Source organism: Pleurodeles waltl, chromosome 5 (genome assembly GCF_031143425.1).
Source record: "Pleurodeles waltl isolate 20211129_DDA chromosome 5, aPleWal1.hap1.20221129, whole genome shotgun sequence".
In the NCBI taxonomy this organism is placed as follows: Eukaryota; Metazoa; Chordata; class Amphibia; order Caudata; family Salamandridae; genus Pleurodeles; species Pleurodeles waltl.
The window spans coordinates 656,931,066-656,952,215 of record NC_090444.1 but is presented as its reverse complement, the minus strand read 5'-3'; the positions used below and the strand labels follow the sequence as shown (position 1 = coordinate 656,952,215).

General features: G+C 45.2%; 1 protein-coding gene across 1 annotated transcript in view; it reads left to right on the top strand.

Moving 5' to 3' along the window:
• Positions 1-21,150, top strand: part of LAMA4 (laminin subunit alpha 4) — a 557,086-nt gene that overhangs the window by 480,528 nt on the left and 55,408 nt on the right. The window contains exons 33-34 of the mRNA XM_069234539.1: positions 3,483-3,676; positions 6,080-6,269. Of these exons, the coding sequence (XP_069090640.1) occupies positions 3,483-3,676; positions 6,080-6,269 (384 nt within the window). The remainder of the gene's footprint in view (positions 1-3,482; positions 3,677-6,079; positions 6,270-21,150) is intronic.

The following is a 21,150-nucleotide window of genomic DNA, read 5'->3' as shown; positions in this document are numbered from 1 at the left end:
AATCCACACTGAAAGGTCACAAGATAGCTCCAGTGTCACTGAGAACCAAGGCTGTACTCTCCAAAGGGGAAAGGTCAGAATCAACTCTGCCCTCTGATGCCTCACCTGGCTCAGAACTCTCTGAATCAATGACAACAGAGGAATGCATAATGCAGATTCCTGTGCCAAGACTGAATGAAGGCATCAGAGCTCACTGCTAGGGGTCTGGTCTCTAACTGAAGTATTGAGAAGAGTTGCAAAGAGGTCTGCCACACATGGACCCCACAACAGGTTTAAGAACTGAAAGACCCTGGTATGTGTCTTGCAGCCGCTGGGATCCTGAAGTGACCCAGAGTTCCAATCTGCTCCCATGTTCGTCTGAACTGGAGTACACCGAAATGTGCTGTTCCAGGCAGAAATGGCAAAAATCTTTAGCAACTTCCACCAGAAGTCGAGTGCCTCCCAGTTTGTTCATGTATTTGACTGCCGAGACATACATCTGCAGGAGGCTACAGCATTGCGCTTTGCATGGGGAGTGTGTCTTTACTGCAGAGGAACCTTCCAAGTGCTGCAGGCTGTTGATATGAAGGTGGAGGTCCTCCTGGGACCACTAGCCTCCTGTGGGAAATGGACCACACCTAGCTCCCCAGCCCCACCTGCTACCATCCGATTTTATGGTCAAATCCAGAACAAAAATCACCTTGACGTTCCAGACGTCCATATGTTTGAGCCACCAGAAGAGCTCTGTCCTTGCCTCCTCTAACAAAGCTACATGTTCCGAATAGGGCAACTCCTTGCAAAGCTTGAGAATTTTGACTCACTGTAGAGGTCAGTAATGGAGGAGTCCTGGGAAAATTGCCTGAATAGATGAGGCCAGAAGACCCGCAGTCATTACCAGGACCCTCAAGGAAATCATCTGGGAAGACAATGCTTGTCTCAACTCTTTCTTGAAGGATACACTATTCGAGGTTGAGAGTTTGAGATGGGCTACTGTCGAATTGACTTGAAATACCCAGGAACTCATATGCCTGGGAAGGATCCAACAGAGACTTCACAACATTGATGATGAACTGCAGCTCCTGTAGCAATTGGACCATGCATTAGAGCTGGAGGAGAACTGTGTCTTTCTCTTGAGCCATGATTATGAGGTTGTCCAAGTAGATTAAGTGTAACCTTCTTTACCTGAGCAACTCCACCACAGGCCTTAGCACCTTAGTGAATCACCAAGGAGTTGAGGACAAGCCAAAGGTGAGGGCCACAAATTCATACCAGCTCCCTCTCCACTTGAACTGGAGGAAATGCCTGTGGGGGAGGAGCCCGGGATCGTCAAATAGACATTCTTCAGGTTGAGGCAAACCATCTAATCCCTCTCCTGTAGAAGGTCTCTTAAAGGATGAATACCCTCCATCTTAAAGTGGTGGTGCACCACCCAAGCATTGAAGGGTCCACCCTTTTTCTGTACCAGAAAGATCATGCTGACTTAACCCCTGGAGTGTGGGAAAGAGAGATTTCACTTCCTTGCATAACAACTCATGAATCTTGGTCTTTATGAAGAAACATTCTGCTTGGGAAAAATGGAGAGGAAGGGGCCAACCACCCTGCCTGCGGATATCCAAGAGTTCCATTCTGTATCCCTGAACCGTCTGAAACATCCATGCATCCTGCATGATCTTTTCCCAGTTGTGGAGTAAATGTCTGATCCTGCTCCCCAAAATCACATTGGTACTGGGAATAGTTTTTACCTATAAAAGTGGATTTGGAGGATGAGGATCCTCTGTGATAGTACTTCTTCTGCCCCCTTTGGCTCTGGAGACGTAGAAATTGTTGTCCAGAATTCACCCACACTCATCTTTCCCTGTGGCTGTAACCTTGAATGGAGGTCTGGTGAACACCACGGCCTGGGGCCCGACCCCAGGAGCGTCCAGCCTTTGCAAAAAGGCCACTTTTTAATACCTTCTTTAGAGAGGTTTGGGCTTTATGCAAAGCCACAAAATAGCAACATGGCAATTTGCTGAGGTCTTTTATGAACCTGTCACCAAAGAGGAGGCAGTTGGCCAGGGGGCCTGCTTCAGAAATTCCCTGTTCCCAAATCTTATCTGCCATAGTGCTTTAATGATATGGTGAAGGAGTGCAGTGCTAGTACCAGTGCAGAGTTTACAGACTCCTGTAAGGAGTGATCCAAGGCAGTTAAAAGCCTTTCTTCCACTTGGAATTTGTAAGGAGCATCCCCATACTCAACATACTTTTCAGGGATTTAGTGAGCAGTAATTCTGCAATGCACCAAGTCCAGGCCTCCATAGAAAGGAGTTGAGGGTTGGGGAGGGAGCTCCATGCAGGTGATGGAACAGGAAGAGTAATCCCAAAACTACAAGATCTGCACAGTAATGAAGAGGGACAATTTTTTCCTGAAGCGCCCCAGAGAAATTGTGTAAGTGGGGTCCTCCATGAAAAGAGGACAAACCTCTGAAGGGTTTAAGCACTCCTACCTCACTCCACTGATAAAGTGGACCCGTTGAAAGGGAAAATGACCGGCTTACCGTTTTTCAGAGATAATACCATTTAATGAGCCTTGGCCACTGAGAAGAGCGTCACGTTCATTGGGCCCGGACCACTGAGATCAAAATAAACAAGTCAAATGGCACTTATCTGTGACTGCACAGCAGCAAAGAAAGAGGAAGGACTATGGAACTATGGAGTCTTATAGGGGCTGGTGGGACGTGATTGGTGGAAGGGGATGATGATGGGGATATGCCTGTTGGGAAATGTAATTGTTCTACTGCTTCATTTTTTTCTGCGTTATGATTGGCTGCTGTAATTTTCTGTAGTAAAGATAGAGAAGCATAATCTGAAGCTTCCAGTTTTGACATAGAATTACTTCACTTCACTGTTTTAATCTGAGAGATAGCACCGGAAATAAATCTTTCAAAATTTATCAGGGAAAAAGGGCTAGTAAAATGCAAAAAATTCATTATTTTCGTGACAAGTACTAAATCTACACCCCAGGGCTAAACTCTGGAACCTGGGTTATCAACGCAACACCCAGAAAGTTCCTCACTTGAGTTATTGATAGTTAGCAGGTGCAGTGAATACCGCCTCCTTCTCTGGCAGTTTTAGAATCAGGGCCTATAAATAAAGCTGGGATGGAGACATCACAAAACCAGTAACATCACAAAACCAGCTCATGTGTCTCTACAAATAAAACTAAGTTTTACTCACTCACTGTAAGAAATCATTTGACATAATTCATCTAAAGCCTGACATTTTTTATAAATGGATCGGTCAGTACCCACATACCCTTCAGTGCTGGACTGGTATTGCGAAAAGGCTGTGTTGAACATGTCATCACCATCAGTTTATGCACCTGCGAGACCACCCGTTAAAGGACTGTCTTGGTTCACAAAAGGTGGGAGAAGCCACTGAAGCACCATTATATTATGAAATATTGGCAGAAGTGTCTGCGGAGATAGAGTTTTACATTGTAATTTTTCCTTTTTTTCCTGAAGATGGGAAGAGACAAAGATGTAATTACCCGAATTCTTCCTGGGCCCAAGGCTCTGCAGCAGATGCCAAGATTGGAAGACTACTTCCAGTGCCAGCTGTCCAGCAGACGTCGAGCGGTCGAACATGCCAGCCAGTTTGGGGGGGCAGCTCACAGCCGCCAGGAGCTGACCCACATTCCAGACAAGATTTCTGACAAGTAAGCACATGTTGCCATCCCATTTTTCATAAATTAGATGTGCAGGGCATCTAAAAAATTAAATTAATAAATACAAATAAATGAAAGTGTGTCTATGGGAGAGGTGCACTCTAAATTTACACCAGCTGAACTTCAAGTTCTTCATGTTTGCGATGTGTTTTTTTTTTTTAAATTGACTTTAGTAATGGTGTAGGGGGAGGGTGTAGATGGAAAGGAACTGGTTCTTCCCCTTCCTCTCTAATGGCTTCTTCTTTGTCTTGTGCCACTCTTTTGTGCTTCCTATAAATACCCCTATTGGTATTAGAAGCACTGTGGGAAAAGGAAAGGTCACAGAATAGAATTGTTATCCCATACTGATCCATGCAGCCAAGAGCAGGGGCGTAGCTTTCAATAGTGAAGCAGGTATAGTAGCATTTGTTTGAGAGGGCCATTGCACTCATTTATGGCTGAGCGTTAGTGGGCCCAATTTATTTTCCTGTATTAAGACCCATGAAAACCTTGCCACATTATTGACCAAGGAGGGGGTAGAGAAGGAACCTGATCAGGTTATTTGTACAAAACACAAGATCAAGAGTATATCTTGCCAAGAACAGAGGAAGAGTCGCTAGTTAGAGAAGATTAATAGATTCCAAAGGATAAATAAAGTCCTGAGATGCAGTGGTGTTTGTGTCATCCACATATAAATTGAGTTACCCTCTAATGCCACTTGGCTAGCAGAAAGAAGGAGAGGCTTGTAGGTCCTCAAATTCAGGATTTAAGGTAGCATTGTGGCCAAGAGGACGGTACACAAGTACTCCTGTATTTTTAATTTTGGAGGAATGTGCCACTGCATGCACAAAATGGTCCCTGGGGGTTGGAAGTGTAGGGGAGAGGAAGAACATTGGTGTTAGGGGTACTCTGGACCCCAAACAGTGGACAGGGACCTATTTTTAAGTTTCACCTTCACTGCATTTGCAAAATCTCTTGTAAAAAACAAAATCATAAAAGGGGTTTAGAGCCCGCTAATTACTTACTATTACTTACTATTGGTTGGCTTCCGCATCACTCTTGTTTCCTCGCTTTTTATTGGTCACTGACTTGTCCTCACTTATGGCTTCCTCCTGGGGCTTCGCAGGTGTCCCTGCCATAGAGCATGGGCCAAATACAGCTCCCTGTTTGCAGCCAGTGCCCGTCCATTGTCTGCAGGCTTTTACAGGTACTCTTTTTATACTTTTGTACATGCACTCTTAGAGAAAGCATGTGTCTGCAATCCCTCTTCTTCAGTCCTACCCTCATCAGTTGCTGTTTCTCCTCCCTTGTGTTTCTTTCCTCTGCCCTCTTCCCGCTATCCATTGAATTTCCCCACCTGCCCTCTTCCTGCTGTATTTTGTATTTCTCCATCCCCCCTTCCTCCTCCCGCCATCTGTTATGCTTCCCGACCCCTGACCTCCTCCTGCTGTCCGTTGTGCTTTCCCACCCCACTCTTCTCTTGCTGGCCTTTGTTTCCTCACCACCAGCCCTCCTCCCCCATCCCTTGTGGTTCCCACCCTCCTCCCTCATGTTGCTTCACGTCTAGTCTTCTGCCCAGTTTTAAGGCATAATGCACAGCAGCACTCGCTGCTGTGCAAACGGCTTTGCATGGGCTGCTTTGCAAGCGGCTTAAAGGAAATAAAAAGCGATATGACGTGGTCAATGTTGCCCGCTTCATAGCTTTTTTTTTTTTACTTTGAGCACATAAACGAAAGAACAAAAGCTGCTTATTCTTGTATGCACCAGTTTCATGGTACCATTTCTATAAATATGACTCACCCAGAGACTTTGGTAGCTGTAGCAGCCAAAACCTCTGTGTGAAAATTGGGTGATGGAATAGGTTCTGCAAGTACTGTTTTACTTGGTAATTCTTCAACTCTAAGGATTCCCTGAGGCCTAGCTTGTAGTTCCTTTGTAACTCTGCACCTGGTATCGTAACTCCTAGTGGTGGTGTTACCAAGTGGGATATCGAGCTATTGATATGGATGTCCTTACTATAACTGCAGTGTCAGTAGGCAAACCACAGGTCTTTATGTGGCTCAGACTCATCTAATCACGTATGCATCCACAAATCAGCTGTATTTTTAAGGTATTGTAATTTTGAGTACTATGCCATTTTACTCTAAGCTGAGAAGAAAGCTCACGTAAGGACTGCACTTAAACACTAGGCTGCAAAATCAAAAGTTAAGCACCATGGATAGAGCTACATGTGCCCAAGGATGAATCGGAAATAGTGTGATGCCAGATCATCCTGGTGATCTAAGTATTCAGGAACAGGGCATCTCAGGCCGTGGGCACATTCCACACCAACCACAAATTGTAGCACACATGGGATCATTGAGTTCATTGAAAGTCATGCTCTCCTGCTGACCACACATGTCTTCTGTTTGGCAGGTCTCAGTTCTCCATCGGTTTCAGAACTCATTATTTGAGTGGAATGATCTTTTATATCTCTAACAAGGAGGAGAAGAACTTTATGACACTTTTCCTCTCCAACGGGCGGCTTATTTATATGTTCAATGTTGGTCAACAGAATGTAAGAATGAGAAGCCGGGAGAAGTACAGCGATGGACTCTGGCACCAGGTAAGATGGAGACAGCAAATTGCAGTGTAATAAAAGAGCTTAACTAAAGATAAAAGTGGCAATTTTTCACAGAGGAATTTAAGACAAAAATCTACGTGCAACTGGAGTCATATGTAACTGAAATCCAAATTTAGAAAACAGAATCTATTTCTTGATTGCCTGTCATCCACTGCCTCCTATGGTGCACATGCCATTGGCACATATATAACTATGGAATGTGGTACTATAAGTTTCCTATTCTACCTTTTTCAGAAATCACTATCCACTTTTATACCAAACTTGAAATACAGTTAATTCTTTGGTTAGGTGACCTATAGGACCATGTAGTCAGTATGTTTACCAGGCCGTCAGTGGAATTATTATGTAAAATATAGTCTCACAAGACATGATAAGATTAGCTTTTCTTCGTTCTTGCTTTGTTTACTTCACCAGAGAGCATAGTTTCTGCCATGAGGGTATGTAGAAAGGTAGTAGTGATAACGCGTCCCTTTATGTTAATTTATTACACATTAGGACTTGTTTTAGGCCATTGAATCTTTTGACCCAGTTGAGAGACACCGTAGGATGAGATAGCTAATCAATATATCAATCAATATATCAATAATGTCATCAATATTTATCACAACAATACATTTCACCTTAGTCAAAGTCATTAATCAATTCAAGACGCTACCATGACCTTTCAGTCATGAATAACCACACCGGTTTAGTAGAATTTTATTCCCTATTAATTACAATCTAAAATTAAGTGCGTTAATCTCAAAACCAAGAAACATAGCAGCATAGTCACAATGTGGCAACTTTGATAAGATTTCATTAAGGCAAGAATCACAAACATTAGAACATAGCACGGCATAAACATAGATCAAAGTATAGCAGAATATTGATATCACGTCAGTTCAACAAAGCATAGTCTCAGTCGTTTGTCTATTTGCGTCAATTTAGTGAACACCTGTCCTAACCACAGATTAGCATTCGCATGTTGGGCTTCATGCAAAACAATTTAGAACACCATTTTGGAAAACATCTATGGTCTCTGTCAACAAGCAGTTGGTACCTAGAAAGGAAAAGACTGAATTGAAGACACAAATACAACACTACAACACGATATCAACCAAGTAGTGGTCGAAGTAGGCCTACTGAGGGCAGACCACCATAAACTGGCGGACAGGGTCAGGGAAACGGAATCTACATTGGCAGTCATTGGGCCGAAACAGAAAGATCTAGCAGCTGAGGTGACCTCCCTGGCTACCAGAGTAGCGCAACTTCAACAAAGAGCTGAGGATGCGGAGGGGAGAAACAGGAGGAACAATGTACGCGTGGTGGGCCTTCCTGAGGGGGCCGAGGGAGCCAACATGGTGGACTTCCTGGAGAAATGGTTTAACACAATGGTAGCGCCCGGATGCCTGACACCCTTCTACACACTGGAGCGAGCGCACCAGATGCCGTCGAGTCCTCTCGCCCCCGGCAGGCCACCCCGTGTAGTGATTGCCAAATTGCTGCATTACAAAGACAGAGACACTGTTATACAGAAGGCTAGAGAGATGGGCCCGTTTAAAGTAGCAAACGCAGAGGTGACGCTATTCCCGGACTACACTTTGGATGTTCAGAACAAGCGAACCTCATTCCTAGCAGTCAAAAGGGCCCTCAGAGAAGAAGGGATTCAATATTCGTTGTTGTATCCGGCCGGAATGAGAGTGATATTGGAGGGGAAAACCACTTTCCTCCAAACCCCGGAGGAGGCATGGGATTGGCTCGAGAAACGGGGTCCCCAGTCGGGCGGTCCGTTGGTGGGGGCGCAGCTGAGGGCCGGGCTCGCCGGGCCCCTGGGGCACGGAGGCCCGGGAATTGACCGAGGCTGGCACCAACACAAACACAAAAAGAAAGAGGCAAGAGAGCGGCTCTGGAGGCGGCGGCCCGAGTTGGTGATGGAGTGTCCCCCCCGGAGTGATCAGGGGAGGAATCAGATGATACAGTGGTGTCCTCGGCTGGGGACTCAGGCTGCTCGACACGTGCTCCCAGGGTGACGCCGCAAACTGCTGACGAGCTTGGATAAACTTGGCACGAGAGGACCTGGCGATGCGGTGAAACAGGAGAACGTGAGGCCCCTCCGGACTTGGCCGCCCCCCGAACCAGTACCTCGCTGGTCCAGCTAGTCTGGCGAGCACTGTAGCTATATGTTTGAACAAGTTGCACTGTTGTGTGATTTTCTGGGCTACCTGCAGGTTAGTAGGCACCCTGGGGTGGGCGAGATGGGGTTTACAGTTATCAGTTAACTTGGCTAAGTGGGTGGCAAAGTACGATGGTAGTAAAGGTCTGAACATGGGTAGGGGTAGACCGGAAATCTGGGGTTACCAGGGGCGCTATTATCAAACTACTATATTAAAATGCCAGACTACAATCTCTTAACATGGAATGTCAGGGGGATGGGCACTCCGGCCAAAAGACACAGAATCCTCTCCTACTTAAAGAGAAGAGGTGTGCAGGTGGCAATGCTGCAAGAGACCCACTTAGTAACTGGGGAGGTGGAGAAACTGAGACGCAGATGGAGGGTACAGGTGTTTGCCACGGAGTACTCAGCTTATGCGAGGGGGGTGTTGATATGGGTCAGGGCCGGGGTCCCGTTAATAATAGATTCCTCTAACATAGATCGGGAGGGTAGATTTGTGGTATTGGAGGGGCGACTGCATGGTATTTCAATTGTCATGAGCTGCATTGATGCCCCCAATCAGGACCAAATCCCCTTCCTAACTGAGTTATCAAGCCACCTTACCCGCCAATGCACAGGAGAACTGCTAGTGGGGGGGGGACTTTAATGCAATATTAGACACAAACATGGACAGATCGACCCCGCCGCTGCGGGGTGCAGTGTGCACTAGAATAGCCAAAAAGCTTTGTGAGTGGCTGGATACTTGGGGACTTGTGGATATCTGGCGGGAACAACACCCAAAAGACAGTGACTATTCGTATTATTCAGGCCTCCACCGGCTGCACACTAGAATTGATAGAATGACATGCACGGCGGGCCTTGGGCGTTATGTGACCCACTCCGAGTATCTTGGCCGCACACTGTCAGACCATAATCCCTTGCTGCTGACACTAAGAATATTAGAGGACAAACACCCAATACCATCATGGAGACTGTCCCCCGCTGTGTTGGAGGATCAGACGTATGGAGATGCCCTTCGTTGCCACCTGACAGAACATATCAAGATTAATAGTGGATCCACCATATCTAGGGCCACAGAAAGGGAAACACTTAAGGTGGTAACGAGGGGCTTCTGCCTGGGTCAATCGGTGGGGGTGAAACGCACACTTGAAATAGAATTGTCCTCCTTCGAGAAGAAAATACACGCAGGAGAAGTGAGACAGGATCCTGGAGCCCAGGAGAATGAAGAATATAACCAAGCCCGTAGAGAACATTCCCGGATCGAGGCACAGCTTAGGTGTCATAACATACAAAAATACTTAGCATCAGTACAATCAGAGGAGGGTAGGTCAGGGAGACTGTTGGCTTGGCTGGTGCGCCCAGGCGGGGGGGAGAGCCCATCACGAGTATACAAGACAAAGAGGGACTTTGCAGGCGTAGTCCAGGCCCAATTAATGAAGAATTTAAGGAATATTACATGCACCTATACAGGAATCCTAGCGACCTGGGGGTGGAGGCCTTTCGGAACTTCCTGCAGCGAGTCACTCTCCCAGCTCTGAACCCGGAAGAGAGGGATAGCCTGGGCGGTCCCGTGTCAGCGGAAGAGATAAGCGAGGCCATATCGCGGTTGGCTCCCGGAAAGACTCCGGGTACAGATGGACTCCCAATGGACTTTTATAAAAAATATAGGACATTGTTGGTGCCCCAGCTGGCTGAGGTATATGCGCAGGCCCTGCGCCGAGGGGAGCTACCAGGCACACTGCGCGAGGCTTTGGTGGTGCCGCTCCCTAAAACAAAAAACAGGGAAGCACCAGTGACTGACTTTCGTCCTTTATCAATGCTGAACAGCGACTTTAAGATTATCAGTAAGATCATGGCTAGCAGGTTGCTCCCCCTTATGACCACATTAGTGCATGCAGACCAGAATGGTTTCGTCCCTGGCCGCAGCACCTCGCTGAATTTAAGGCAAATTTTTGCTATCTTACACATGCCAGTAGTAGAGAGGCCTCCTACGGGGGTCTTGCTAGCGGTGGACTTCGAAAAGGCCTTCGACTCGATTAGGTGGGACTACCTCAGGGCTGTGATGCTAAAGATGGGATTAGGTGAGAGCTGGGTGAAATGGGTGGACCTGCTGTATTCCTCCCCGCTAGCTAGGGTGAAGGCGGGCAGAACGATCTCTAATACATACCCGGTATATCGGGGAACTAGACAGGGATGTCCCCTATCCCCACTGCTATTTGCCCTGGCAATCGAACCTCTGGCGGCCCAGCTGCGACAGGAGGGAGTCGGTAAAGGAATTAAATGGGGTCTAAACGAGCATGTTATTTCCCTATACGCGGACGATATTCTGGTGTATATGAGAGATTGAACCAGTGGTCTCCCGTGGGTTCTGAAGATTCTGGAGGACTTCGGGGAACTGTTGGGACTTCGCCTTAACCGAGGCAAAACATTTGTATTCCCCATGCTGCCAAACTGAATGCGCCCTGAAACGTGTCCAGGGGATGTGAACTGGGCCCCACGGACCTTTAAATATTTGGGTATCCAAATATTCAATGAACTGGGCGACCTCCGAGACGGCAACTTGGGTGGGATTCTCCGTTCTCTGCGCTCCTCGATCGGGTTCTGGTGATCGCTGAAACTAACAACAATGGCCAGAGTAGCATTGTCTAAAATGTTTATGCTTCCCCGCCTCCTCTACTATTTTGCTAACCTACCGTTATGGATCCCCCCGGCGTGGTTCAGTGAATTGAACGCTCTGCTTCGAGAGCTAATATGGGACGAGGGTCGTAGGCGCACAGCACTGACGACTATATGCAGACCGACGCGAGTGGGCGGACTAGGGGCTCCTGACTTCGAGGCATATTACTTGGCATCCCAACTGCAATGGGTGGCCGGCTGGATGTTGGGCAAAGGACAACTGGACTTGTTTACTTCCCATGGTCCGTTGGACACAGCCCGAATGATAGCACGTATGATAGGGAGGATGGTTGCCCCCCTCGGAGACAACCTAATGACTAACGCTGCGATGGCGTGCTGGAAGAGATGTATGAGGAGGGTCGGAGTTGGTCCACCCTACTCTCCGGCGCTACCACTATCGGTGTTAGATGTGGACCCGAAGGGGACCGGTTCCGGGGGCCGAGGGCTGGGACCATGGACGGGTGTAGGAGTGGAGACGGTGGGAGAGCTTTTTAAGGAAGGGGTATTGATGAACTTCGTTGACTTGGTAGGAAAGGGGGTCCCTCAGGGTCAATTTTTGCTTTTCAGGAAGTTAGTGCATGCTCTGAAAGACCATTGGGATACGATTAATGCAGAACCCAAGGTCCACAGAGTGTTACACCTCCTGTTGACATCGGGTGAAGAACCCCACTTGATTACGAAAATATATCGAGCCCAGATAGAAGCTGCATTGGATCCCCTGCACTTGCTGAGGGAGAGGTGGGAGAAAATGATCGGACACGTTTTGTCCGAGACAGAGTGGAACAGGGCTCTGGCTTATCCCCAGGGGATCTCGCGTAACACCCGTTTGCAATACATCCAATATAACTACCTACATAGGACGTACCTTACTCCTCACTTACTGTTTCGTATATATGGGGGGACCCCCAGGACGTGCCCCAGATGTGATGAGGGCGAGGCAGACTTTGACCACATGATGTGGAAATGCGCAGTGTTACAGATATGCTGGAGGGCAATGATAGAGATCATGCCAGGGCTATATATCACAGAACTGCCATTTACCCCCGATATATGTCTACTGGGCCTAAAAACGGGTACTTTACGAGGGAAGGTTAGGAATCGCTTCCTAGATCTCGCACTGGCCCTCTACAAAAGGCTGATCATGAGAGGTTGGAAGGCTCCTAGCCACCCCTCACTCGCTGAATGGAAAAGCGACGTCACGAAGTGGACCAGGGCAGAATTACAAGTTTTGAAGGCTGAAGAAGCAAAAGGTATCCGACAGACCACCATAGCCCCAGAATGGGAAGATCTAAGGATGAGCTGGGACAATATAGTGAAAGGACCAATAGCTCCCAATACAGTACTAACAGAAACAGAGCCCTGAGTGAGTATAGAAATGAGATAAGGGATACACCCAATAATACCACCTTTTGGGGAGGGAAAAACACCAGTGAAACAGTTAGACGAGAATGCCAACAGTTCACAATATGACACAGGGGGCAGTGCGGAGTCAGTCACATACTGTTGCAAAAAGCAGCAGGGAAATGTATGAGGTTGGATAGTTATCCCCCTAAGAATAGCGTCCTCAGGAAATGACCCCTCCTAACCAATACCAAAACCACCCACAAAAAGCCACCAAGTGTGTACATAGTTTAATCTTAAGTTAAAGGTGTTATGCGGGCATATAAAATGAATGGGCAACACAGGAAGACAGTGAGTAAGACCTCCAAAGAAAGGAACGCTAGAACTCTAGTGCTAACAGATAACAGAGTTTAAATGAAGGTCAAGATGTACATTAAACCATGACACAGGATATATGTGATGTCTCATATAAAAATGTATCCTTTGAACATGGTGCATGACAAGAATAAGATGTTCCCATTAATGTACCTGTGAAATGTAAAACAGCGAATTGCTAATAAAAATATATTTAAAAAAAAATAACATTCCAACCATACAATGATCTCACTCACAGGCTGAGCAGCAGAGTACATTACGCTTGTGGGGAGAATGCATAAGACAGCAAGAGGCCACAACACATCTCCCCCTTATGAAAACAATACAAAATTCAGCAGAATGAAAGATGGCAAACACCCTAACAAAATGTCCTACAAAATGATAAGTACAACCCCAACTATATAAACAGAAAAAGGTTAAATAAACACTCTGCATAATTTCAATACTCCAGTGGGATGTAAGATGGTAAAAACATAGGCAATCAATATGTTCCACAAATTTACAATACAAGTGTACAGATAACTCAGAACTCCCTGACCATCCAACAGAGAACACTAACAACCTGTTACCCTCCACAGCACATACAGTCTAACAGGACCACACGGTTGCCCTCCAGAACCCAACACTCAAACAGGACTAGGGCTTCTTCCACACTCTACTGCATTGGGGTGTAACCACATACCCCCATCACCATACACTCACACAGGACCAGGGTTTAACGTACCCTCTACTGCACTGGGGTGTAACATATACACCCATCACCATTCACTTAAACAGAACTAGGGTTTTGCCTAACCTCTATTGCATTGGGGTGTACCCCTTTAACTTTCGCTTAACACACTGCTCCCTTAATTCTTAACCCCTTAGGAAGGATTGACATATATCAGGGGGGCATACCCCCTTAACACTGGGCTTAATACACTGCCACCACATCCTTACACCCTTAGGAAGGATTGACATATATCACTGGGGTGTACCCCCTTAACATTGGGCTTAATACACTTCCCCCACATCCTGAGACCCTTATTAAGGATAGTCAAAAACACAATTCCATATAAGGACTAAGGGATAAATCTCACAACACTAAATTGTTGCTCAATCCTCCCCTACTGCTGCACAATAAACAAGAGAGAGAAAACTATTCTAAAGTCACTAACTTCACTCAGCATATGTGACTCAAGCATCCAAACTCAAATCATATGTCTCTAAAATCCTGCATGACTTTGAAACTTCAGTACACTACACTCACCACCAAGACCCTTGAGTCTCAACTGTGTTACCAGAGCAGTGGTGATTGCTGCTTGAACCCTAACACTGGGAAATATATCAGGCTCAATGCACATTTAGGGCCAACACCATCTCCTCAAATCCCGAGGGAAGATCACACTACACTTTCTCCCCTTCTGCACCAAGGAAATTTACTTAAAATCAAGCACAATCATAACCCTTGGACCCTTCACCCAGTATTTTTCCTAAGTTACAACACTACATTAGACTCCGTCATATAACATACATCACTACATCTTTAAAATCCAGTATGACAGCATTGGAAAATACTCTCAAGCAATTTATTGTATTAAGTGAAATGCACAACAGTATATCTAAAGTTAAATTATTCCCCAGAAAATATTCGAATCCTCCACGCATGCGGGCGAGCGACTTCTCACTCAGTTACATTGCCACTGTACATTTTATTCCATTTAAAAGTAACACACAGTTCTTTATGTTCATACAAAAACATTGGCACACATGTTCGCCCTGCACACAAACTGTTTCCATTTTCCAGGTCGGTGCTCTAGTCTTCCTCTCAGAAAACTTTCTGGAAGAGGTACCCCATAACCTCTCTTGCAGAATAGGGGGAGGCGAAACTCAGCAACCCAGTCAACAGGAAGACTGTACTTTACTGGATAAACTTGTTCTCTCTACTTATTATTGCCTTTCCTGACATTGCCCTTTGACAAATGTTGAGATATCCCACAGCTCATAACATTTACCAGCTCAAGTTAAATTATTTTTTTTTTCTGATGGAACTCAGCGAGATAACATGCTCTCTAAGATGGCTCTCTCGATGCCTCTCAGCACGATTACAGCATGATAACAGAGACGCACTGTCTTGACACGCGCTCTATCAGATGGCACACGCAGCCTTTTCCTGAATGCTCAGACCTTTGTCATTGGCACACACTGTGCGTGTTATCTTTACAGATGGCGTGTGCTCAGAAAAGTGAATAGTCCGTGCTGATTAGGCGTGTGTTTTGAATAATAACATAGCAGCCATGTTCGCTTCTTCTGTCACTTGATAGGCTAAATTATGGTACATCCGTGCATAAGACCACCCTCATCAACGCTATACCATGCTAAAGAGATACACTAACATAAGCCCCCACCGACGTCCACAACTGTTGCAAACAACCATAACTGTTACTCAAAATGCGTGCCCTTAAGCAGAACTTTAGCGCTTCATATGACTGCTGCGCAGGTTCACTGATCACCAGGAATGCTGCATTTCTTACATCAGTGAACTATTAAGTAGACACCCTCACTGTCTGCAGGCTAATAGGTGGTTTGAGACAGTGGTTGGGCTCACTGTGTCCACTTTTCTATTTAAACGTCTATTTTCTTCTCAGACTTTTAATCTCTTTTCTTTTGGTTTTTCTCTGTAATCTTGTTTCTCGTTAGTTTCTCCGTCGGTTCAGTTTCTTTCTTCTTTCATGCTCTGGTTCTTTCTTCAATCGTCGCCAGTGTTGCAGTAAATGACAGATACTTGTAGGTTATAAAAGAGGTATGTTTATTTGCTTAGTTGTAGGTTACAGATAAAGCTCCAATGGGAGCAGCATCCTGCTGCTGAGCCCTCCTCACGGCAACTGTCCATCATCCAAGCACAATCACTCTCAATATTCCAACCATTCAATTATCTCACTCACTGGCTGAGCAGCAGAAAACATTGAAATTGTTGGGGGATGCATAAGATATTAGGAGGCCACAATAGAGTAAGTAGTAACAATAACAGATTTTCAAAATGGGCAATTCAGATAAGTTATTTTCTAGAATATCTTGACCTTACGCACAACAAATATTCCTAAAACTATCTCCTTTTCTCACAAACTCAGAGCAATCAATAAATGGTAATCCTCAGAAGTTGGTCATAACATATTAAGAAAGTAGAAGAAAAGCTAATCACAATTGAACTTCAAATATACAACAGCACTCAACTGATATGGCATTATAGGAATTCCTGAGAGCTACATTAGATGTGAAAAGTCAGTGGATCAAATTAGGTGAGTCTGTAACCAGGGAGAGGGCTGTTAACAACCTGTGTAGCTGGAGGGAGAAGGTCACAATGCTATTAGAATAGTCCATCCACTAAGGGTAGAATGTTCTAACACAGTACACAGAAAGATAAACATTGGAATGTTGGAGCAGATGGTCTGTGAGCAATCCCATTGTCGGCATTAGAGCTTCCAAATTTCCAATTATCTAACTCGAGGTATATGCTTTAGAGTATATCTTTTTGGCATATGAAAGCAAGCAGAGGTTCTTTTAAAGATACAATATACAATTCATCTCATAGATTCATGCAGACCACATTAGAATGGCATACATGATATTTTTAACCCACCATGAATGACTGACATGATTCACCTACTTTCTGATGGGCACAGGGAGCCCGAGCAATTTAAGAAAATGTATTACAGAAGAAATGCTGCAGGGGATGGGATGTCTCTAAATAAATACACAATACTGGAATTGCTGCTGTGCCTGTGTATTTACATTGTCCAGATTATGATCTCTAGCAGCAAAGATCAAAGCCCAAATTTCTCCAGGCCAAAGTTAGTAGCATTGTACGAAGGCATAAATGAGTGCCTATCTACATGCCTGCAAAGGTCAACCAGAGCATCTTCTTGACCATCTGACCAAGAAGCTGCATTCACCCTGCTGAACCTGGTCTGTCCTGATCCACCACAGTCAAAACTCCACCTGCACTGGAGTAGAGAGTAGGAAGATAGCTGACGGATTCTGTGTATTAAGATTAGCAGTGAAAGGTGTGACATTGTGCCACACATTTTTTAAGTGTTTTTATTTAGAGACCCAAGGTATCAGAGCGCTTTACAGAGCAGCCCCCAAAATCTGTTACATAGCATATACAGTAGTTTCCTTGAAATATAAATGAAAATAACCACAAGAGAGTTTGTGGTCCACGGTAGCCCTTCAGGTGCTGTGCCAGTATGCCAATGGGATATCTGCCTAAATGTGAGCGAAACGACCCTTGTGTATGGGTCTCCAAGTTGAACTGGGTTAGAGCCCAGGTTAAAAGCTTGTGTTATGTTAAGAAACTGTCTAGTAAAATCCTCTTAACCTCCTACTTGAAATTGTTAATCAAAGGGTTTGACCAAACTTCAGATGGGAGAGAGTTACATGTTCTCGGCACAAAGTCAGAGGAAGTGTGGGAGTCTTCTTTTTACTGAATCTGGGTGGGTCCAGCAACAGAGAGTTTGCTCTTTGCAGAGAGCAGCTGCCTTCTGAGACCTTAAGCTTGTTTATGAGGCACTTCAGTGTGTCATTGTGCAGGGCTATATGCATCAAGCATGCTATTTTCATCTGGATCCTTGATTCGACTGGGAGCCAGTTGAGAAATATGAGCAGGTGTGATGCAGTTGAAGCATACTATTCCTGTTATTGGTCTTGCAGCTGCATTCAGCTGCACTCAAGGTTGCCTTAGGTGGGTCCGTGACTGATTTAGGTAAATCTGTTAGGGTTGCACTCTCATATTCAGTGCTATGACCTGGTATAAAACCCGTTTGGACATTGCCTAATAGGTTGAAGTGTTCAATGTGTTGACATACTCGGTTATGTACACATTTCTCAAACAGTTTTGTGAGGAAGGGGATGTTTGACACTAGACAGAAGTTATTTAGATTTGTCACGTTTGTCAAATTTTTTCAGAGAGGTGTCACTTGTCCTATATTGAACATATGGTTCCTTGAGTTAGTGATGAGTTAACTATTTTTGTCAAGAGTGGGAAGACCAAAGGAATACTGTCTTTTATGATTGTCAAGGGGATTGGAACATTGAAATATAATACTGCTTTCATATGTGCTAGGATCTTGCTGATCTCATCTCCAGTGAGTGTTTTGAAATCGTTCCTTGCAGCCCCATTCTTGTTCTCAAGGGATTGGATGTGTGGCCGACGCTTGTCCATGTTTGTGGCTTCCTGTTGATTGTGTAGTTTGTTCATGGTCTCGTAACCTTTCGTTATCCGAAGCAATTTCTTTTTCAATTTTCAATATTTTCTATTCAAAGAAAGATGGTGAAGGCTTCACAATTTTCCTGGGGGTGTTCTTGATCACTGTTGGATTGCAGGACCCTACTTGTAGCTTTACAACTTTCCTGGCTTATTTCTGTCTCTCTCTAGTTGAGATCTGAAAAAGAATACCTTTGCATTCAATATGGTCTTTTTGTAATTGATTCTTAGCTCCCATTACCGTTTAAGATGGCAAGCTCAGAGATCTTCTTGATAGTCTAAATCCCTTTCTTGTTTCATTTCAGTTTTGGTGAAACAAAAGATAGGAGAATTAGTTTTTGTGTCTTTTGAGGTATAGTGGGGCTACTACCGCTATTATATGTCTGACATTTTTTAGTTGTAGTGCTCAGTAAGCTGTTATATGCTCCTTACTTCCGTTGGTGGTAGAAGGCTCCACTGGCATAGGGAAGTCAGATCATGCATGTTCATATTTCTAGTGTGTCTCATTGAGTATTTTGGTTTGCTCGCTTGACCTTTTGATTTGCGTGTGTTGTGTGTGTATAGGGGGGTGAGGGTGTGTGTGTGTGTGTTTGTCTGTGGTAATGTGTAATATGATTTGGTGATAGCTTGACCAGTCAGTTGCGATGATGAAGTCAACAGTAAGGGAATCTCTCTTTGATATGATTAGAACAAGCACAGCCCCTCTGGTGTGTGTCGCACCTGTGCACTCACGCACCTGTGCACTCACACACCAGGTTGCGATTGGTAAGGAAGCTTTTTAGTGTAGTGAGCTGTAAGTCTTCCTTGTCACTCTGGTGGAGGTTGAAGCCTCCTAGAAAGATTAGGTTCAAACATAGTATGAGTGTACCGTAAAATTGTAATTTGCTGTTTAAGGCAGGCAATGACTAATGCCATGAAGGAACCCGAACCTTTGAAAGACTTTGAGTGACGGTAAAACAGCAGCAGCTAAATCCTTTCAGTAGTAGGCTGTCAGATTGAGCTGTAGAAGAAGAAGAATGGCAGAAAGAACCATGGCAAGCCCACACGACAGAGCCGAAAGACAAAAAAAAAACACAAGGAAAATGTAGCAGTATCTTAAGCTGTTTTGGTATGAGTCCAATGTCTGTTGTAGCTCTGAGGAACGAACCATCACAATTAGCTCTTGAGAAAAGCCTTGGCATTTAAAACCCAATCACTTAGCTTTCATATTTGAAAAGGTCACAGGGTTCATCATCATCTACAGTGGGTGAAGGCAGGGCATCATACGTTTCAGAGGTAACTCAAATTGTATTCCAGGCTTATGATTGACAGTGCACATCAGTCTGTAAAAGGTTCCTACAAAACCCTATGGGACAAATATTTGAAGCCACAGTAATCCTCTCTGTGCCAGCGCTGCCCCTGTTGATGATTTTTTGTTTCATGCAGGGCTATAACTGTGAAGGGAACCTGGTAGAAGTTGATTAATTAACAGAATTGACCCTAAAAGTGAAAGGTAAGTCTAGGCCTCTAAAAACTTAAGTACTGTATCCACCATTTGATCTCCAAATAGAGTAGACTTCTAAAAATATTCATCTACTGGGATCAAATATTTAGGCGAAACACACAAAAGGTTATGGGAGAAAGGTTTGCAATAAATCTAACCAATGACAATCACTTGGGTAACATTCCAACCCAACATTCTTATGCCCATCGCGCCACCTCCCTTTGGACCCCGCCATATGCAAATCAGAGTTGATCCTGCTCCAATAGAAACAGTCCAGCCCGAACAGCTAGGCCAAGTCCTCCCTTAACTGAAACATAAGCAACCCAAGACCGGTTATGCCGTGATTGGGTCAGGTGTAGCTTGGTTCCAATGGCGTAATGAGCATCGGATTCGCATCTGGGCATACCCTTGGCCACTTTGGGGATTACAACAAACAATCAAAAGGTGATAGGAGGAGTGCTTGCACTAAGTCTAGTCACTGACAATTGCTTGCGGTAGCACTTCAATTCATCATTCTTTTGCCCCATGCCACCTTAGTTTGGATCTAGCTATGCGAAAGGGCCTCTTTTGACATGGTGAGCCCCAACATTTTGCTTGGTATTTGGTGTGGTTTCAAGATTAATAGTGGCCAGGGTCCCTGCTAACCAGGTTCCCTGGGCCAGATATCTTTCCCAAAGCTGTTGTGATGCTTTGGGACAATTTGAAACACATTTAGGGGCCACTATAAGTCCCTAGTAAATGGTACTAAGGTACCCAGGGCATGAGGTACTAAGGGTCGGCCCCTGAGGGCAGCAGCACAGACTGTGTCACCTTCAGGTACCAGGCATCCAAATGCATCCAGCACTGCCATTGTAGGCTGAGTGTCCTGATGCAATTCTAAAATGAACAACTGACATGGCACACGGCCTGTGTGCCCTCTTCACTACACACATTGCATGCAATATAGCTAAGTCACCCCTCTGGCAGGCCTTCCAGCCCTAAGGCAGGGTGCACTATACTGCATGTGTGGGAATAGATGCAAGAGCAATATGCCCCTACTGTTTCCATGTCAAACCTGGGACATAGTAAGTGAAAAGAGCAGCCATTTTACACACATGTGCTGGACACTAGTCAGTACGAGTTTCACAGCTACATGATGGCCATTCTGGTATCAAACAACTCAGAATGATGAACCCAAACTTTGTACCAGTATTGAATTTATTGCAAACTGTACCCAGGGGCCACCTTAGAGGTGCCCCCTGCAAAAGGTAACTACCCTGGCATGGTTGCTGGCCGGTCACAACCAGCCTGTCACCACCAGACAAGATTCTGGAATCCTGGGGTGAGATCCTGTGCTAACTGGGTCCAGAAAACAAAGCTCTCCCTGGGCAGTGGTGTTACACCTCCTTCCTGTAGGAGGCTGGACTGGCTTCTAGTGAGTACCAAGGGGTACTTGCACCTTGCACCAGGCCCAGTTATCCCTTATTAGTGTATAGGGTGTCTAGCAGCTTAGGCTGATAGATAATGGTAGCTTAGCAGAGCAGCTTAGGCTGAACTAGGAGACGTGTGAAGCTACTACAGTACCACTTAGTGTCATATGCACAATATCATAAGA